The sequence below is a fragment of the Archocentrus centrarchus genome, chromosome 21 (genome assembly GCF_007364275.1).
Source record: "Archocentrus centrarchus isolate MPI-CPG fArcCen1 chromosome 21, fArcCen1, whole genome shotgun sequence".
NCBI lineage: Eukaryota > Metazoa > Chordata > Actinopteri > Cichliformes > Cichlidae > Archocentrus > Archocentrus centrarchus.
Genome location: NC_044366.1, coordinates 13520198 through 13539455, shown reverse-complemented (window position 1 = coordinate 13539455; position 19258 = coordinate 13520198). Strand labels below are relative to the sequence as shown.

The 19258-nt window shown below is 40.3% G+C and overlaps 1 protein-coding gene across 1 annotated transcript in view; it reads right to left on the bottom strand.

Moving 5' to 3' along the window:
• map2 (microtubule-associated protein 2) overlaps window positions 1–19258 on the bottom strand; it is a 66845-nt gene that overhangs the window by 6171 nt on the left and 41416 nt on the right. The window contains exons 8-17 of the mRNA XM_030758146.1: window positions 18227–18857; window positions 17889–18131; window positions 17482–17619; window positions 16162–16223; window positions 14692–14833; window positions 14185–14241; window positions 13643–13950; window positions 6946–7080; window positions 5257–5349; window positions 2856–2948 (exon numbers count right to left, since the gene is read on the bottom strand). Coding sequence (XP_030614006.1) covers window positions 2856–2948; window positions 5257–5349; window positions 6946–7080; window positions 13643–13950; window positions 14185–14241; window positions 14692–14833; window positions 16162–16223; window positions 17482–17619; window positions 17889–18131; window positions 18227–18857 — 1902 coding nt within the window. The remainder of the gene's footprint in view (window positions 1–2855; window positions 2949–5256; window positions 5350–6945; window positions 7081–13642; window positions 13951–14184; window positions 14242–14691; window positions 14834–16161; window positions 16224–17481; window positions 17620–17888; window positions 18132–18226; window positions 18858–19258) is intronic.

Below are 19258 nucleotides of genomic sequence, written 5' to 3'. Positions count from 1 at the left end.
TTTGTGTCACCGTGTGTGAACATCGGGCTACTGTTTGGCACAACCCTCCTGTAGTCATTTAGACATTCATTAACCATCCACTGTTGTAGTTTTTCATTAGTATGGTATGTGCTGATTAATTAGATAACGCAGTACCTTTTCAAATGCAAAAGGTACTGTGTTATTGTTGGCCTACATTATAAAATACAAACATACATTTTTCTTCAGATGCACTTGATTGCTTATTTTATCGGTTCTACTAAGAGTTAAAAACACCAATCAGACACAACATTAAAACCATCTGTGGAACTTTCTGAAGGTCTTCTTGCAAAGCCGGTCGGACCCATCAGGGCTTCAGGAGGCCTCCTGTGGTGCCAGGCACTATGATGATGGCAGCGGGCCCTTTAGGGTCCTGTAGCGTGGGGGAGTCTTTGTGGATCAGGCTTAGTCTGGTGTGTGCTGCAGATCCTTGACTGCTTTGGGATCTGGGGGATCTCGGAGGTTGGGTCAGTACCTTGGACTGTTGTTTTCTTGGAGCCATTCCTGAAGAGTTTTTGTGGCCTTCTGGAGCAAACTGTTCTGCTAGGGGAGGCCAAAAGCTGGTATGCCTGTTTAGGTGGGTTGTACATGTAACATTCACAACTGCCAGGACCCAAAGTTTCAAGAGAAAAACCTTGGTTCCTGGTATATTTATCAAACATTTTTCATAATAACATACACTTTTTTTTTTTTTTTTTTTTTTTTTAACTTGAGCAATCAGTGGGTTTAATGTTGTGGCTGACTGGTATAGATTTTGCACATTAACAGAGTAATATGTTATCCAGTTTTAATTGTTTCTCAAAAAGGAACTGTGATAATGAAGTGTCTGCCTGCGTAATGTGAGAATTGACTTGGAGAAATGAAATACTTTTTGTTATTTATAGCAAATATAATAAAGATGTTCCCACTAATAGTTAATTAGGGCCTTCATTTTTTTCAGTTTGCTGGTATTTTTTTTAGTTTACTTTATCAGAGGCAATAAAACTGGTTCATTCATGCACTGATAGGAGCTAATATAATCTCCAAATATAATAATTTGCAACAGAGTGAAGAGCAAAGACCACTTCTCATGAAATTTATGCACACTTGTATTATTTTCAAAGTAATGCCATAATGCAAATGGTACTCTCAAATCTAAGACGCTGCAAAATGAGAGAAAATGTGTACCACATGTCTCTTTAAGCTGACCTGGGGTTTCTGTAGATAATGAAAGACCAGTGATAACATGTTACACGCAGCAATACAGCATAATATAAAGAGTGTCTCTCTGATTTCACTACATTGAAATCACTACTGCAAAATTGAGCATCAAATAATAGTTTGCAAGAGTGATTTATTTATTTTCAATAAAATACATCCTTGTTTCTTTTTACACAACAAATGTATGCAACCACTGCAGTTATACAGTTATATGAGAAGCCAATATCTGTTTTGCCACAAGTATTGAGCTAAATGTTTCTGCCACTACTTTTTCAGCCACTGTAGCAAGATGCAGGTTTTATGGGAACATTATTGTGAGCAAAGTGTTATAAAGTCAAGAGATAAGTTTTAATTGTCTCATTGTTATTAGGCTTGTGTAACTATGCATTATTAATGTGCTTTAGTCAAATCAGAAACTGCAGATGGAGTTACACACTATACCTGCTGCCTTCAGATGGCTGTAATCAGTCTTAATCAAGTGCTTCATGCAGCGTGCTAGTTGTTGTGGATGAGAGATGCTGGCAAGAGTTTTGCTAGCAATAAGCGGGCTCATTTTTTTTATGCACTGAGTCTACTTTCTCTTCTGCATACAAAGAAGAAAGCATTTATTGCCTTTATTGTCACTGTGCATAGTAAAACTATCAAACGAGATCTGAAGAGTTATTCTATCCAGTGCAAAACAAAACATTAGAAAAGCATTTTTTAAAAAAAGCATGAAAAGCATGAACATGAACAAGCAGCAAGGGTTTCTGGTACCATGAGTTTTGGGGTTTTTGTTTGTAGTGTACTTGTAGCACAAGCAGGCTATGCTTGTAGCTTACATGCTGGTACACAGTCAGTGTGGAGAGCAATGCGATGGTGAAATGCAATCTTGAAACCATTGGCTATTGTCTGATGAAGACTTGGCTTTTTATGAGCTTTTTAAAATGTATCTGCATCTTGAAGAGGATATCATTTTTTTCCTGCTATCTTGATGTCTTGGCTATACCCTGGAATACTGGCTACTGCCTCTAGAGGCTAAGTTAGCAGACTAGCCGATGGGTTCCCAGATCGATTTCTGACTAAATGATCATTTGAGTAAAATGAACAAACTAAACAAGAATAAACCATGATGGTCGTGTTATGTCACCTTCTTAGTAGTAGTAGTAGTAAAAGTAAATATTATATAGCATCTGTTTTCTGTTGTGTAATGTACAACTGAAAAACTTGATGTCAGCAGGCTGTATACTTGCTGATTTTGATTTTGATACCAGTGGCACACCTTTGGATTACCAGCATCACTTTGCCCTGTGAGCATCTTCTCCCACTGTGGGGGCTCAGTGAGAAACCAAATTGCCAAAGAAGCAAAGAAATTATTAACATTACATTACATTGCACCTGTACAAAATTGAAAGCCCTTTCATCCTGCAAAAATACCAGATCAGCCCTTAGTATCATGACACAAACCACTGATGGAAAATAATGTGCAGATGAAGAGTGGTCAGGTAAGAGCGCCACACGAGTGAGTGACTTAACAGTAAACTGGGAAACAGCAAAGCAAGGTGGAAAGGTAAATACAACACTGAGAAAACACAGCACAGCACACGAATGATACCGACAACAACACTGAGACAATGGGCTTGCAGCACAAGACTCACGTTTCCACCTCCTGCCGAGTAGCCACGCCTGTCCAAGGACCCACACCTAGACTGAACATGGCTATAGTCCAGCTTAACACTGGGGATGAGAACCTGCAGGGGCGGAGGTGAGGAATGAGGTGGGAGAAGGCTTGGGCTTAAGTCTCTTAAACAGTTTGTGTGCTCCCACTGTTTTAATTGATGTCTGAGTGTGTTTGGCAAGACAACGGCCACTGATAGCCTAGTGGGTTCCCTGTTGCCCTGGACAAACATTATTCAACTAATAGCATCACTTTAAGCTAAGAGGAAAGACAGTTTCATCTACAGCACCTGATGAATCATTAGAAGTTTACTCTCATACCTCTTGGAAGACACAAAAACATGTGAACATCCTATAACACTGGATTCATGGAAAAATGGATAAGCTGTCTAACTGAAGTCAAAGCCAGTTACTGGGCCTGTCATGCCAATGAAGAATTGCAGGTACTGAAACACTTTAGTACTGGGTAGCTTTATATTTCAAGACTGTGCTGCAATATTTCATTCATAAATGGATTTTAAGTCAATAAAACAAACTGCGGCTTCACACGGTGTGATAGTGTTTCAAAACGTATCTGAATAAGGTGTCAAAATGTCATCCCAAAATGTTAAGATTAAAAACACAAATTGAAAGTTCTTAGACTTGAGACCATTAGTTTAGGGTCTGAGGATGATGAATATGTGAGTGTGCTGTGATGATGTGTGGTGACTCTCTGTAGCTGCAAGGAGAAAAAGCAGGAGTGAGATGCAGACAAAGCAGAGTTGGTACAGTACTAAAACAACAAATAAATAGCTTTCATTTTACATGGCAGCACAGTAAAAGCAATGGGAGCTTACACCAGATAGAAAAATTACAGTACATACACTTCTCACACATTTTGCAAATGAGGAAAGAAGAGAACAACAGAGACTTTTAGGTATGTGGCCTCTGAACTGTATAAAACACAGTGCTTTCAAATACAATATATATATATATATATATATATATATATATATATACGTATATTAAAAGAATATGGAAAACATGGAGTCAGTGTAAGTGCAAGAACAATGCTAATCTGCTGATGGACTCATGGAAACCAGAGGCAGTAAAGAACAAATAAAGTATACCTCATCTGTGGGGTTTATATATTACAGTAGAAGATAAGAAATACTTTATTTATGCCATATTGGGAATTTCCTTGACATAACAGACATAAGACAAACAGGAAGCGTGTTCCTTTAGTTCTTAATTAACACATTTTTCTGCTGTTGCTTCTCTTCAAACATTGGGTAAGAGAGAAACTGGTCACATTAAACAGTGTCTATGATCTATAATGGGATGTGTAACCATAACTTTCTCCCCCACTACCAGTTACAGTAAATGTTCACTATTGATATCTTTTTAATATCTAAATAGAGCTGATAGTTTATTTTCCTTCTTAAAAAATTAAATTCTTTTTATCATTCTTTCTGATACAACCTAAACACAATGCAGCAGACTCAATGATTGACGAGAACAGGCCACAGAAAATCCACAACATAATGCAAACCTTTTCTCGACACAGTGCACCTTCACTATAGCGTAGCATGTGACCCATGGTATCTCATGCTACCATCAATTTTGGGATAAACTTGAGAGCAGAAACAAGCATTTTATGTATACCCTCAAAGGAAGTAGATAGAGGAACAGAGGAGAGCGACTAATGGTAAATTTCCAGGGAAGGAAAAATGCATTTGATCTATCATAATGTCAATACTAAGCTGTCATCTGTTAGACAAAAATATGACAGTTGTATGAAATACAGTACAGGACTAGACCTAATACACACAATTGTATAGGACTAAATGACAAACTGATCACAAATGCATGACAGGGAATTCTGTGGGAGACGTACCTGAAAAGGTCAAGCTACAGTCATCAGATGGCTCTAACAGGACTTAAAATTGCAATTGTTCAGGTACATTTTAGCAGTTTAGCAGCATAGGGCTATGGAGGACTGACTGAATCAGTCTCTCAAGCATCAGGCCACCTTTGTGCCAGACAGATGAGTTCTTTACAGCACTGCTCAGTCAGCTGAATATCAGGTAAAGTCAGAAGCATCCAGCCCCACTGCTATGTTCCTATTGGCTGTTCACAATATGCAGGTAATATATAGAGATTTGCTTTACAAGTTACTTGTGTTATCCCTTAATCTACAGGTGAAAGGAGACAAATGAAGGGGGGGGGGGGGGGGGGGGGGGCAAGATACAACGTAGCTCACTATGTTACTATTAAACTACTCATATACTGAACAACACATGAATCAAAATGTGTGTTGGGAATTAGACAGACTAACTAGAATTATATATGGCCTTCACCCATCCCCAAAATCGAGGAAGGCAAAGCTTGAAGGGTACATACATTCGCTCCACGGGGAGAGTGCTTCAGATTATCCTTGGAGCTGCACTTTGACAGAGATGGGCTGAAGTCCTGCCTCTTGTTTAAAATATGAATCTATGGAGACATGCAGAGATATACGGACCTCTTGAATGGTAGATAGGAATGATTGCTTATTATCTTATTATGCTTGATACTATAAGGACTACAGGATATGGATGATCGGTATGCTGAAAAATGTGTGGCAGTGCAGACATCTTTATTGTTTTGGAGCATGAATAAGACTTAAAGATTTATTTTCTGTAACTCTTACATTCACGCTGAAACAAACACAAAACAAAAACAAGTTCTGTCCCATGAATCATCTATCTGCCAAACAGATTATTTGTTTGAGTTCTCTGTATGTACAGCGCTGTTCAAAAGTACAGAGCCACCCCAAATTTCTTCAAATTTGCTTCCAAGGAGGCAGACTTTCTTGCAATTTTTTTAAGGTGGTCCTGAGCAATAGTTCTCCAAGCTTTCCAAAGGTCATTTAAAGATTTTCTTTGGACATTGGCTGATTTTTCAGTCATTTTTGGTCCAGTCTTTGGACTTATAACTGACTTATGAATCATTCCAGCATTAAAAAGGCACCTGAACAAAGAATTAACTAATGTATTGCTGACAAATAACAAACAAATGAGCAAAAAAATATTTTAAATTTTATCTTTAGGCTCTTTGTTATTAACAGACTGTCACAAAAACACATAAAATAGTTTTTTTGCACAAAAATGTGGCATATCACAGCATGGTGTGATTTGTTTCATTAAAAATTTTGAGGAAACTGGACAAGTGGAGGACAAAAGATGAAGTGGCAGGCCTAAAACACTATCTACAGCAGGTGAACAGTGTCTGAAAGTCATGTCCTTAAGAAATAGGAAAAAAATCAAGCAAAGACCAGAAAAAGAACCTGAGAGATACTGAAGATTCTGACGCCTCATCAGAAATAGTCTCAGCAGGAGGGAAACAGGGAGAAAAGGCTGACATATGCCAGATTAACTGGACTGAAAATCAGTGGCAACAGGTCTCATTGAGTGACAAATTCAAGTTTCAAATTTTTGCTTGAACAAAATGGAGCCAAATCCAAAGAAGAGCTTTGAATGTCCTTCAAGAAGCCTGGAGAACTATTCCTAAAGACTAGTATATTTCCATGTATGTTTGCACACATTTCAATAAATTGCTGTACCTATTTCCCTTTTCCCTGCAAAATATACAGAAGCGAGGGGTGACTTAAGACTTTTGCTCACTATTGTACATTTTCATCATAAGAATCACTATAATGATATAAAAAGATTAAAAAAACACACTGCCTTTTGATTTTTATTATCATCGTCATGGAGCTCCGACTAGTTTGATCCTACATAAAGCAGCTGCACAAACAAGTTCTGCTCCTGCTCTATGAGGTGGACTTTATTCATCACTTAAAAATTCAATAATCAATCAAAAGACAAAAGGCAGTGGCCACATAATAATTAATTGGTTCTAAAATAGTTTTTTGCATTGTTAATATTAATAGCTCATTTGAATTTAAATTTGATCAATTAAATTACCTTTTCAAGATATTAATGAGTGAACTTACACATAGTAAACGCTTTCCTTTTAATTATTCCAGTGGGACATGGGTTTCCAGACTTTTTTATTTAAAGTGCCATAATTAAAAGTGATAAGGTGTACCAGCAGGTCCTGTGTCCAGGTCACGCTGTGTACCGCAGACAGACACAGAGTAACAGAGATGAGGCGCAGCACTGACTTCCATATCAAAGAGGCCCTGCGTTTGGCCTCTGTTGGCCCATTTTGGTCCTTCTGTTTCTGAGGACAATCATTAGACAGGTCAGTAGCTGGGTAGAGGCTTGTTATGGGCTAGGGGAGGCTGACTACGGGGGTTGCTTACAGTAATGCTACTTGGATCTTTGAGGGTGCTATGAATATTAAAAATCAGGAGAGGAGTACATCACCATCATCTTATGTAACTACTATGTATAAACAGTAGTAACACTCTAAATTTTGTTGCTTCAGTTTGGCTTTTTTTATGGCTCATTTAGCCATAGTAGACTGGGCCTGTCATGCCCACAGTGCTACAACAGTGATGCTACAACATTTCAACAATGGATGTGTATAGCACTATACTGTAATAATGGTGTCAATTTAAAAAAGCCATTAATTCTCTATTGCATTCAAATGTCCTAAAGTTGTTTTTCATATTTCTATTTTTGTCCTACAAATCACAAGTTATTCCTCCATGAGGTGCTTTTATTAAATCATCCATCCATCCATCCATCCATCCATCTTCTTATGCTTATTCAGGGCCAGGTCGCGGGGGCAGCAGCCTAAGCAGAGAAACCCACACTTCCCTCTCACCATCCACCTCCTCCAGCTTATCTAGGGGAACACCAAGGGATTCCCAGGCCAACCGAGAGATATAATCTCCCCAGCATGTCCTGGGTCTGTCCTGGTCTGCCATTATTAGCTGTTTAAATGAAAATTTAAAAAGCAAAGAAGAGACAGTAGAAACATCCTTTAACTATGTTATGAGTGTTGATGTTGCATAGTTTGTCCACCAGTGGGCACTCTGCAACTTCTCTGTTAACAACACAACACCAAGCTGATCTGACCGGAGACGTGCAGAGCGTAAACGAGTCATTCATGACTTGGTGTGATAATAAAACAAACATTTTTAAATTGCATCATCTTATTATCTTGGTGAGGACTGATGAATCTGACAAAAAAAAGTCTGACATATCAGCTTTTGTTCTCATTTTTCTTTTTTTTCTTTTTTTTTCTCCTTCCATTAAATTATCTGTCCTGTTTGGCAGCTTTTGCAATCAGAAACCAAACCAATAAACTCTCTCTATAGGCTCCACTTGTTAGTGTTTTTGTATTTATTTTATTTATTCATTCATTTTTATTATTATTAACACATATACAGGGGTTGGACAATGAAACTGAACACCTGTTATTTTAGTGTGGTAGGTTTCATGGCTAAATTGGACCAGCCTGGTGGCCAATCTTCATTAATTGCACATTGCACCAGTAAGAGCAGAGTGTGAAGGTTCAATTAGCAGGGTAAGAGCACAGTTTTGCTCAAAATATTGCAATGCACACAACATTATGGGTGACATACCAGAGTTCAAAAGAGGACAAATTGTTGGTGCATGTCTTGCTGGCGCATCTGTGACCAAGACAGCAAGTCTTTGTGATGTATCAAGAGCCACGGTATCCAGGGTAATGTCAGCATACCACCAAGAAGGACGAACCACATCCAACAGGATTAACTGTGGACGCAAGAGGAAGCTGTCTGAAAGGGATGTTCGGGTGCTAACCCGGATTGTATCCAAAAAACATAAAACCACGGCTGCCCAAATCACGGCAGAATTAAATGTGCACCTCAACTCTCCTGTTTCCACCAAAACTGTCCGCCGGGAGCTCCACAGGGTCAATACACACGGCCAGGCTGCTATAGCCAAACCTTTGGTCACTCGTGCCAGTGCCAGACGTCGGTTTCAATGGTGCAAGGAGCGCAAATCTTTGGCTGTGGACAATGTGAAAAATGTATTGTTCTCTGATGAGTCCACCTTTACTTTTTTCCCCACATCCAGGAGAGTTACGGTGTGGAGAAGCCCCAAAGAAGCTTACCACCCAGACTGTTGCATGCCCAGATTGAAGCATGGGGGTGGATCAGTGATGGTTTGGGCTGCCATATCATGGCATTCCCTAGGCCCAATACTTGTGCTAGATGGGCGCGTCACTGCCAAGGACAACCGAACCATTCTGGAGGACCATGTGCATCCAATGGTTCATCCAAAAGGAGGCCCTACACCATACTAATAAATTATTGTGGTCTAAAACCAGGTGTTTCAGTTTCATTGTCCAACCCCTGTACATGTGCAATACAGTGATACTAGAGCTGAAAGGAAGTGGAAAAACGGAGCAGAAAACAGAAAAAAAAGAAAGAAAGAAAAACGTGAGAAAAGAAAAGAAAAGACAAGTACATCATCAACTGCTGCACTCATACAGAAAACAAGCAGCACCTGAAAAAACAAAACAAAGCAAAAAGCAAAATGGATACACAAACCAACAGTCTTGTTGTGTTTTGTGTATGTGTGTGTGTGTGTGTGTGTGTGTGTGTGTGTGTGTGTGTGTGTGTGTGTGTGTGTGTGTGTAAGCGAGTGAGAGAATGTGAATGTCTGTGTCTTTGTCACGAAATGTACTTGATAATGAGGGTGAGAAGCCACAACAATGCCCCCCTTTGAAGCCAGAAGCAGACAGAGAAAGACCCCGGAGACCTGGGCCATCTGCAGCCGCCCCCCCCCCCCCCCCCCCCCCCCGAGCACTGAAGACCCGAGGCCACACATCCCAATGGCAACCACGTGCACACCCCAGAAAAGGAAGGAAGGAGGCCCTAGACGAGCCCTCAGGCGGGCCATCCCAGCACGAGCAGAGCCGCCAGGCTCCAGGCACCTGAGAACCGCCTGACACCCAGCAGATACCCCACTCCGCAGAGGCCTGAGTGCCCCCGGACCACAACCCCCAAGGGAGTGTGCCAACAATCACACCAAAACATCTGGCCATGCACCCCGGAACCAGCAGGTACCCACATCCTGGGGAAAGCAGCAACGACCAGTGGGGAGTGGTAGGGAGGGGTAACCCCCACCCCCATGACCATGTCCTACAGGGGCAAAGACTCAGCAATCCCCAGATCCAGGTCCAGCCACACACACACACACACGCACACACACACACACACACACACACACACACACACACACACACACACACACACACACACACACACACACACACACACACACCCCAACAAACAAAGACCACATACACTAACACACATATAGGCCACTCACTGACACGCTTTTTAAATAACCAAATATCTGTACTGGTATCAGTCTTAAAAGTTCTCTATCAGTTGTGAGTATATTCTGTTTCACTTATGGTCATGAAAAGAAATAGACCTCTAACCTCTTCAGTTAACAACTTATCAAACTACCATTGAAGAAGAATAAGATTTGAAACTGTCAACATATAGCACAAAGTGGTACCCCTGCACTGCATTTATCTGTGTTGCTGAGGCTGATTCCAAAAAGAAGGCACTTTTTCTGGTGGCATCAAGTCCCCGTGTGGAACAAACAACTGCAATCAGAAGGAACAACTACACAACAAGCAGAATAATTTCCATTAAGAATCAGATATCTGTGCAAATGCAAAAGATTCACTTGATAAATTGCTGTGCATATCTAACAGGGAGATAACCCCTAGTGAGTGTATCTGTTATCTGTGTAAAAGATAACAGATACACAAAAGCATGACGTATTCAAAATCACACAAAAGCAAACTGACACACAGGAGAGCAAAATCCATACTAAAATATTGGCCAAGCACTTCTACATCAGAATCAAAAATTTCTTCCAATGTGGAACGGGTGATATAACTGTACTGATAGAGCTATGATTATGAATTATGTTATAGTAATAATGCTGAATTATGGAACATGATCAAACATAAATAGTAATGCGGTACACAATCTAAAAAACACAGAAACTCCATTGAGCATGTTTCTCCTGCAGATGACAGGCTGGCGTTTGGAACATGATCCCTCCATATTTTGTGGCTGACTGCACAGAGGCCTGGTAAGTCATAAAGATGCCAGCCAAACCCTTAGATTCCTAATCAGGTCATCAGTGAAGGCTTGTAAGAACTGATGGCTACAGACACACTGCTTCCTGGTGCTGTGCTGCCTTCGTGTTTCAGACTCATGCTGGCACAAGACATTTGTCAAAATGTAAAAAAAAATATGTTCCAAGACACCGTCTTGCTAATGCAGATTCTGTGCAACAGCAGACACCAACATTTGTAATTCAGATATTGCTGAACTGCTGTCTTTGCTTTAGAGAGCCAGGAGGAAAGCGTAAGGGACAACACCACTCAGAGTTCAGGCACTCACTCAGATGTCACAGTCATGTCACATTTCTGTTTACTGAAATCTGGAAGTGGAGAATGTTAAGTTTGGTGGTGAGAAATCACAAGTAAAAACAAAGCTGACATAACATGAGCTAGATTTTTACTGCTTTAAAATTGCAAGAACTTTGAAATCATCCTTTAAAGACCCCCATCTCAGTGTTTATCTTCAGGATAAACACAGCTGTGCTATACTGATTCATGCACATATGTATGCGCAATCACAACAATGTTAAAGTGACGTTTTAAGCCACCATCAGGTGGCAGTCTATATTAGTCTATATTAAACTCAGAGAAAAAGAGCCTTGGTATACTGAGCTGATGCCAGCACATATCAGTCACAAACCAACATGGACAGCTCTTTGGAGACAACTTTTTTGCAATCTGATTAATGCAAGTTTGATATTACTTTGAACCACTTCATTTGTGGCAGAAAGCATGTATGCAAGCTCACTTGCTACAAACTGATATCTGCACTAATACTTCATATAGAGACAAGTGAGGAAGACAGCCACAATGACTGCCAATACAGACAATGAACATACAATATCTAAAAATGATAAAGAACTGCAAAATTGCCATTGGTCTTGGTTTATATGTTAAAATAAATAGTTTCTATGAGAAACTATGTAATTAATATTTTGTATCTTATATTATGTCTTATTTATTATTTTATTTCATAAACACATAAGCACAAAAAGTAAGGAAATTTGTGTTAGATTGATTGTTGCAACAATGTTTCTTGGCAATAAATTTTATACCGTTGGGAAGCCTGTTTATTTCCCTTAAGTGGTGCCACATTTTAGGGAAAATGCATTTGTGGGTTGAGTAACAGAGTTGAGTATGTGGGTTGCACCCATAAAAAACTTGGTAATTCTTCATCAGTGCCAAACAGCTTATTCTGCTATTGACTCATGTTTGGTGTCATTTGTCTGAGAGATATTAGCACTTTTATTCATTTAACAAACAGGGGCCTCAGTAGCATATGGAAGAACCATACAGAGCCACAACAGCCTGGCACCTCTTTCTCAGCTTGGTCACACAGCGCTATGGGATGGCATCCACAGCCAATGTGGTTGTGTTGGTCACTCTGGCACGAACAGCACACCCAAGCTGTTCAGTGGGGTTGAGGTCAGGACTGGAGATAGTCTCTGATGAACCCGCTCTGAAGAGGTGAGTGTTGTCGTCTTGAAGGATAGAGTTCGGTCCCAGACTGTGGAGATATGCGATTGCTACTAGTTGCAGAATCTCCTCTTGATATCTCTCTGCATTGAGATTGCCTCCAATGATGACAAACCTGAGTGACAGCACCTGGGGTACCAGAAGCTCCAAACAAGAGTCAATAGCAGGACAAGCTGTTTGACAGTGACAGAGAAGATTTGGCAAGTTTTTCATGGGCGCGACCCACATACTCAACTCTGCTGCTCAACTCAACAAATACATTTCCCTTACAAATGTGGCACCATTTAAGTGGAAATAAACAGGTTTTCAATTGGTATAAGATTTATTGCCAAGAAGCATTGTTACAACAAAGAAACAATTGGCCAAACACAAATGTCCTTACTTTTTGTATCAGGTTTATGTAATATGAGTTTAAATACATTTTAGGCTAGTCTAGCAGATAATGGAAACGTTAATCACACTATACTTACACTACCAGTCAAAGGTTTGGACACAAACTTTTGACTGGTACTGTATATGCACTGTAAATTCAGAAAAAAAATGGTCTATGTGTAGTTACTGTGAGAATTCGATTTTTTCTTTCACAAAAAACATTATTATCTTGTGCTGTTTTACAGTGATGGATAGGCAAGATGATTGAAGGGCTAGCAGCAGACAAAGGAAGCTAAGAGACTAAAACAAGGCTTTTAGTGTGGACCTAGATGGAAGAAAAGGGTATGGGAAATAAGCATTCAAGACAGAAGGAAAAAACAGAAGATCTTAGACAAAACCTTAAAATATTACTTTACCAGGATTATTACAGCTGAGCTCATCACACACCAGTGGTGTATGATTATATTCTACAGATTTTTCTTTATGCACACTGATATGAAAAGGTTTATCTGACTCATTTTTTTCTTGCTATTGAACTTTTGTTTGTTGCTTTATGGTTCAAGGACTGAATCCAAGGTCCAATCTGCTAGGAGGCAGTCACAAAGTTTCTTTGCATGCAGAGTATATGAACCTGAGGAGGCTGATATAGTTGTTTTTTTTTTTTATTTCTATTATATGTTACAGAAACAAAAATAAATATATGACAGCTTCTGTCTTTAAGATCAATACAAAAGAGAGACACAGGAAAAAAGCAATCTATGATGAGCAGTAAAAATAAATGTGAAGATGAAAAAAACAAGCAAGCAGTTTAAAAGAAGCTGAAGATTTCTGGGGAAAGTATACGTGTTACCTGTCCTCCTTTAGGCTGGTACTTGATATTCTCTGTGGAGCCAATCTTGGACTTGACATTCTTAAAGTCGGGCAGTGGCTGGTTGATGATGCGGAGCTGCTTTGGTGTGGTTGCAGGTGACTTTGGTGGGGTACGGACCACAGCCACCTTCCTCTCCTGACAAATCAAACTGAGAGAGCGTGGGGTACCGGGGGTCCTTGAAGATGATGAGTAGCTGGGAGGAGTTCCTGGGGTGATGGCTGTTGAGCCAGGGGTGCGTGGGGTGGAGTGGCCACTCCGAGCTGAACGTGAGCGCACTGATTCTGAAACTGGTCAGGACACATATAGAGGTGATGGAGGTGGAGCTGTAATTCCTGTTATTCCAAAATATTACTGAAATACCTGAAGAGTCTGTAGCACAAAAATTTAAATATGGCATTAACTGAAATATAGAAATGTACTCACATCCACCAAGGAACCACTTTTCATATACACACACACACACACGCACACGTGCACAAACAAAAATGATCCAATCCAATAGCCATGTAGTACATATTTACCTGTCATACTAGGAGCTCGTCCTGTCCTGTGTTCTGCCCTCATCTCAGCGCGAAATGCTACATAAAGGTAAAGACAAAAGGTTTTGAACGTAGTGACAGGAAGGATGCAGAAAAAACATAGTATTTGACTTAGTATTTGTTAACAGTCTTCAAAAAACACAACATTCTGGCTCTGTACTTAGGTATAAATAAAAACAAAACTGTTAGAGATGCCAAAAGACAGACAGAAATAGAAGGATGCCAGAGCTAGAATACAAAAATGTCAGCTGGGACTTCGTGAGGTAATCACACATAAGGCCTTATGAGTGTGTTTCTCCCTTTCTAGAAATATTTTTCTAAAACTGACCAACACAGGTAAAAAAATTTGCCTTTTTAAAAAGACTGAATTATAAGTGTTTTGTCACACACTGGGAGCTGTTAAGAATTTAACACTGGTTTTAGACAACCTAATGCAATCTAAACACTGATACTTTGTACAGTTAGCTCATTAGAGGAACTGCAGCCTACATGTGGGCCTGCGGGGAGCCGTAGAGCCGGAGCTAGTGATAGACGTAGAGCTCTCTTCGTGGTCGTGAGGCCCACGGCGACTCAGAAACGAGGCGTGCCGAGGCACTGAAGACCTCTTCTCTGGGCTCCGTGATCCACCATCCTGTTGGAAATTGTACAAGTAGAGTATTGTTAGACCAGTCAGGCAGCATGGGGTTTATGTTTTTAATTCAGTGTGAAATAGCCAACATAGTATGTGAACAATATTATAAAATAAAAGCAAATAATATTCATGTTTGTATGAAATTTCCAGGATTTGTGCAGGAGCCACATCACTCTACCATCCACCTACCTTGGCTACATGTTTCTGTAATTCTGTGGAGCCCTGAGGCTCTGCTGAGGATGGGCGAGGTCTATCTAATGAGATACCCGCTCTGGATATGGAGGTGGGGATCTTTGTAAGTGGCAAACGATGGGTATGGCACTAAGATGGTACAACAAAGAGGCATGGTGGGTGAGGAGCATGACAACAAAATAAAAATCACAAGGTGATAAGAAATGGTGAAAATACCAGTGCTTCAACATGCATTATTAATGCACATGATCTTATGAGTCATGTAGAGGAATTTGCTGTTTAAGCAATTAAAACAGCTCCTCTTGCAAATTCATTTCAGCAAGAAACAACATCGAAACATCGAAATACCAAATAAATAAACACAAATCAAGAACACGAGGAAAACTGTTCATCGTGCTACACGGCAGAGCACAGTATTAGACGACACTTACAGTATGCTGTGATGACATGACATTTAAGAAATATAGAAACTATGTTCTTTTAGCCACAATCACTGTCATTACCATGGTGGAGGAGTGAGATGGAGTCACGACCACAGGCACTGGAGAAATGTCGCAGGGTGGTTCAACACCCACTCGGTAAAATAAACACTCCAAATGCATCTGTCTTTCCCTACTTGTGTAAAAACCCAATAAACCAGGCTAACAGTAGTAAACATTTTACAAAATGCAACCAACATTAATATTTTTCATTAAATATGAACAAAAACTACTGTAACACTGTTTTTCTCGCAGCAGTTAGCACATAGATGGAAGGAGAAAGCTTTATTTGCATGTGTTACTCTGAATAACTTTTTTTGCGTTAATCAGTAAGGAAATATGTAACATCCTTTTTAAAGCATCTACTGATAATTGTTTTTCCAAATTAATGAGATGCTTTTTAGTTCAGTACGGAAGGCAAAGCTGTACATTAGCAGTTACACATAAACAGCGAAAAAAAAAGTTTCAAATCTGTCGCACCAAAAAGTTCTGCCTGCTTGTAGAAAGTTGCTATGTTCAGTGTTCAGTATTCATTAAGTTGCCCCGTGCCTTTAATTGTTCATTCAGGCTGACTGCCAGCAGAGCTTTCTCGGAATCTCTCACGCTGGTTTTTGTGCCCGAGGTCATGCCAATGTTAGTTTGGTTGAGTATACTTACCGACGCTCTGTCACGAGACTGTCTGGCAACACTGAGAGGCTGACGACTGTCTGGTAGGGCCTCTGAGAAACAAAGACAGACAGTTTCAGTGAAACTAAAACATTCAGGCAGAATTCATGTTAACCTTCATACACTGAAGGAGAAAAAGTTAGGGCTTTTTAAATGCCCTACTTTGGAGGATTATCCCCACATTTATATCCTTGCAAGGATATGTGACTCTAATTATATAAAATGTAAAAATACAGACATCCAACTTTGTATTCTTAAATGTGGGATGTAAGCTATATGCCAAATTAAATGTTCTATAGGAGCTGGATGTTTCTCCCTTGACAGCTTTGTTCTGCAAAGATTTGGCAAGATATCACACAGAATGGGGGATTTTGTATTATGTAAGGCAACCTTGGGAAAAAAAATATCTAATTGGGGCATTGCAGCAGTACACTGAGCTTTCATCATCAGTGGCACAGAATTCAGTCCATCAGGGGAAAATGAAGAGCAAACTGCCTCTGGGTCAGAGCAGCATTACAAAATCTTTATAGCATCAGATTAACGGGTGGCTGTCGCTCAGGAGGGAGAATGGATCGTCTACCAATCGGAAAGGTGGTGGCACGATAAACCCAAGTTTTCCCCAATGCAACCGCCGAAGTGAGTGTGTGTGAGATTCAAGGCTATCTGGGTGAATGTGGCGTGTATTAAAAAGTGCTTTTAGTGCTAAGTTAGACTAGAAAGGTGCTTTTAGAACCATGGAACAAAACTGTGGCGCAGACAACCCTAAGTTGGAAAAAGCTTAACTGGAATGTAAGTAAAAGGACCAGAGCGGTTGGGAGGTATTTTCTTTTCAGACTGGATTAGTCCATTATTGTGACAAATCAGCAGGACACCAGTAGCTCACACTAATAAAATCTGCTAGAAATGGTATTGGGAAAAGCGCATTTAAAGAGTAACTTCTCACATCAGCTGAAAATCTTGTTTTAGTTAATGCTGTAGATATGTAGAAGGGCACCCTACCTTCTTAGACACATGTATATATGAGCACAAACAAACATAAGGGAAAAAATGCCTATCAGCTTTGAGAAAGAACTAAAAAGACAACAAACAAACAAATGAATCCAAACAAAAAATATTAATGAAAGTCAATCTTTATTATGGTAAAATACAAAAAAATGCACATGAAAACAAACTAAAAATTGCAACCAATAAAACTAAATGAAGACCGAGACCAAAATAAAAGATACAAGTGGCGGTAAGATGGGAAATGCTGTTCTTCTGACTCTCCTGCAGAAAGAACCAGCTGTGTGACAGACCAAGGCAACGTGTCACCTGTGGTTATCCTCCTGGGGCAGGAATGGTGCTGAACGGGACGGGTCTGGCGGACTGCTGCTTTCCCTGCGCTCCTCTTGGATGGGGATTGAGTCCGAGTTTCCATTTTTCTGGTAAGCTCAGCCTTCCTTATCACTGCTGCATTATCAGAGGAAAAAGGAACAGGGACAAAAGCAGAAGAGTGCAACCATAAGCAGAGACAATCATGTTACAATGTGGAAAACGCCACAGAAACCCTGTGTACCCGTATATGATTTATGTATACTGAATAGTCGTGCATGTACTAAATAGAAAAATTTGTATCTGAGAAGCAGCTGATGTGTGGTAATAAGCAGTATTTAAAAATAATTATTGCTTTGATTATCAACATCATTTTAACATTTATTGAAAAAGAAAATGACAATAACCTTTTTTCTTCTTGACTTCCTCTTTGGGGATGTAGGCAGGTTCTTTGCGAGCAGGTTTGCGTTCTGGTGTGGAGATTCGGCCTTTAGTCCACACTCCCTTGGTCTTGGGTTTAATAGGCTTTTCCTGTTTCTCTGTCTTCCGAGGTAGTGCCTGTTTGTTCTGGACCCCAGCAGGCTTTTTGATTGGACTATACACCTTGGGCAAAGGCTCAGTCTGCTCTGTTACCATACTCTTATCATCATCTGCAGTGTGGAAAAATAGGGCATGAGGCAGTATTCAGTTTGTGTATTTGAAGCAGACAAGGGGGGATAAACGGAAACAACAAAAGTGACCTCACCTTGAGTGTCAACCCAGGAGCTGTCCAGAATGGAGTCGTCCATTGTGGTTTCATCTCTGTCGTAGCTTTCTGTTGGTCCTTCTGTTTCTATGGTCTGAGCCTCCCTCTCGGGAGAGCCAAGGATTTCAGGAACATCTCCCATTTCCTCTAGACTGGCAGCCTCTATATCCGCTTCCTGAGCCAACTCCACAGACTCTTCCTCCTCCTCTTCTTCTTCTTCTTCTGTCCGAGCAGCAACGCAGAGAGCTTCAGCCTCAGGTGGAGCTGAGAAACGAACGCTGTGCCCCGGTTCTTCAGCTTCATCGATGGTCTGGACCACAGTGATAAAATCGTCTTCAACTGTCACCACCGATTCGATGGCAGCGCGAGCCTCTGGTATCTCCATTGTAAATTCTGCCGCTCCTTTCTTAAATATATCTTCCTCAACTTTCTCTTTCGGCTGTTCAGCCTCAGCAGCCTTTATGCCTGCTGCTTCTTTTTGTCTTGCATCCACTTCAGGTTGGTCTGCAACTTTTGCATTGATCTCTTCCTCTTTCTCACGCTCTTCCTTCTCTTTCAGCTGCTTTTCTATTGCTTCTTTCTCTTCCTTCTCTCTCAACTCTTTCTCTATTCTTTCTTTTTCCAGCTTTTCTTTCCTTTCTCTCTCCTCCTGTTCCATCTTTTCCCTCTCTTCTCTTTCTTTTCTCTCCCTTTCTTCTTTTTCTTTCTTTTCTCTCTCCTCTTTCTCTTGCTTTTCTTTCAGCTCTCTCTCCTCTTTCTCTTTCTGCTCTTTTTCTTGTTTTTCTTTCAGCTCCTTCTCCTCTTTCTCTTTCTGCTCTTTTTCTTGCTTTTCTTTCAACTCCTTCTCCTCTTTCTCTTTCTGCTCTTTTTCTTGCTTTTCTTTCAACTCCTTCTCCTCTTTCTCTTTCTGCTCTTTCTCTTGCTTTTCTTTCAGCTCCCTCTCCTCTTTCTCTTTCTGCTCTTTCTCTTGCTTTTCTTTCAGCTCCCTCTCCTCTTTCTCTTTCTGCTCTTTCTCTTGCTTTTCTTTCGACT